Source organism: Condylura cristata, unplaced genomic scaffold, assembly GCF_000260355.1.
Source record: "Condylura cristata isolate star-nosed mole 26May11 unplaced genomic scaffold, ConCri1.0 scaffold00034, whole genome shotgun sequence".
Lineage (NCBI taxonomy): Eukaryota > Metazoa > Chordata > Mammalia > Eulipotyphla > Talpidae > Condylura > Condylura cristata.
This window is the reverse complement of record NW_004567135.1, coordinates 2,191,324-2,193,040: the sequence shown is the minus strand read 5'-3', so window position 1 is coordinate 2,193,040 and position 1,717 is coordinate 2,191,324. Positions and strand designations below refer to the sequence as shown.

Genomic DNA, 1,717 nt, shown 5'->3' with positions numbered 1-1,717 from the left:
GCGCTGTGCTCTAGCCCTGGCGCCGCCAGGGAGGGCCCCTCTTTGGCCACGTCTTACCTGGTCCCAGGTATCCAGGAGCATCACGTCACCTGGATTCAGGTCATCCTGGGTGAAGTCTGTGATCTCGGTGACCGTGAACCTGCCAGTCTTATTGGAACATTCAAAGAGACGGGACTGGACATCTTGGACCTGCTGAAGTCTGCAATACAGTCCATTTAGAGGAACGGAAACCCTAAAAAGTCCTGTTTTTAAAACTGGAAGGGATCTGAGGCCTTCGGCTCCCAGCCTGGAGGCTGGGCGAGCCCCGGGGGAGGGCAGGGCCAGGCCAGGGCAGGGCCGCACCTTTTGCTGCTGGCGTAGGGCGCTTTGCCCCCCAGCAGGTCCCAGAACTCGGCGGCCTCCTGGCCCTCGGCCACAGCGTCTTCCGCCCCGTCACAGAGCAGCCCGGCCAGCTGCTTGGCCATGGCCCGCTCGTCCCCGCTGGAGCCCTGCGAGCGGGCTGCACGTTAGTGGCTCGGGCCTGTCCGCGCGGGGCAGCCCGGTGGACAGTGTGCTGGCCGGACCGCTAGGTCGCAGCCCGCGGCCTGGGGGGCGGAGGCTCCGGCAGGGCGCAGGCCTGACTCCACCTGCAGTTGAGTTTTAGCACCTGCCTTTGACGCGTTTATCTTTTTAAGAGAAAAAAACTAAATCTACTTTAAAAACTGTGTGCAGGAAAGGCCATCCTCTTTGGCCCATGGCCCCGAGAGCCTTGCTGTCACCACCGCGAGGGCGCAGGGCAGCTGCTCACTCCGGCCCTCAGGCTGTGGCGTCGGGTCTCGAAGCTCTGGCAGCCACCGGCCTAGTCACCCTCGCCGTACTGCTTTGCCTTTTCCAGAAGCCGAAGAACACTAGGTAGTCCCGGAGTCTGGCTCCTGTCTCTAAGGTGTATTTATTTGTGCACACACAACTGGGGTACAGACCAGAGGTGCAGGGGGTGAGAGGACTCCCAGAGACAGAGCGGGGAGCAGGGCAGGCGGATCCAGTGAAACCCACCGCTGAGGGGCAGCGGGGAGACAGGAGGGGGCCGCCGCGCCCCGGGGTCCCTCCCCGGCCGGGATGGGATTCGGGCTGCGGAGGCTGCCACAGCTTCCTGGTGCTGAGACTGAGCCCCTGCGCCTCCAGGGCGCCCCAAATTGTCAGTTTTAGAGCCATCCTGCGCGGTATCTGGTGGCATCTCGTGGGAGTTTTCTTCCGCATTTCCTGTTCAGTTCTCTCTCATAAATTAGTGCTTTTAATGCAGTTATGATCTGAATTGATAAAATCACATTTTTAGTGGTTTTGTTCAGTACTGACTACAGTCCACCAGGCTGGTGTGCAGGGTGGGTTTCCTCGGCCTCTGTCTGTCCAGAAGCTGGTGGAGGCCTCGCCCCGGGGGCGCGGCGGGGAAGCTGCCCCCTGCGGCCCGAGCTACCCCGGCCAGGGAGGGGTCCCGGGCGCAGCAGCCCCCGCCTGCTCCCCGCTCTGTCTCTGGGGAGCCCTCTCACCCCCACCTCTGGCCTGCGCCCCAGTTCCTGTGTGCATAAACAAATCTTTAAACAAAAAGGAAGCTGTGAGTGGCGGCGTGAGCAGGGCTGTCTGTGGCTTCTGTTGGAGCACGGCTGAGCACGGCGGCCCCTGGAGGGCCCTTCGGGGCAGGGTCCCTTGCCGAGGGCCGCCGTGGGCGAAGCTGCCCGCCCGC

At 62.8% G+C, this 1,717-nt stretch overlaps 1 protein-coding gene across 3 annotated transcripts in view; it reads right to left on the bottom strand.

Moving 5' to 3' along the window:
• The window catches only part of AVIL (advillin), a 4,343-nt gene extending 3,347 nt beyond the window's left edge, over positions 1-996 (bottom strand). For all 3 annotated transcript variants that reach the window (XM_012732477.1, XM_012732479.1, XM_012732480.1), the window contains exons 1-2: positions 343-996; positions 58-199 (exon numbers count right to left, since the gene is read on the bottom strand). In XM_012732477.1, the coding sequence (XP_012587931.1) occupies positions 58-199; positions 343-464 (264 nt within the window). In that variant the 5' untranslated portion in view covers positions 465-996. The remainder of the gene's footprint in view (positions 1-57; positions 200-342) is intronic.
• Between the last annotated feature and the right edge of the window lie 721 nt (positions 997-1,717).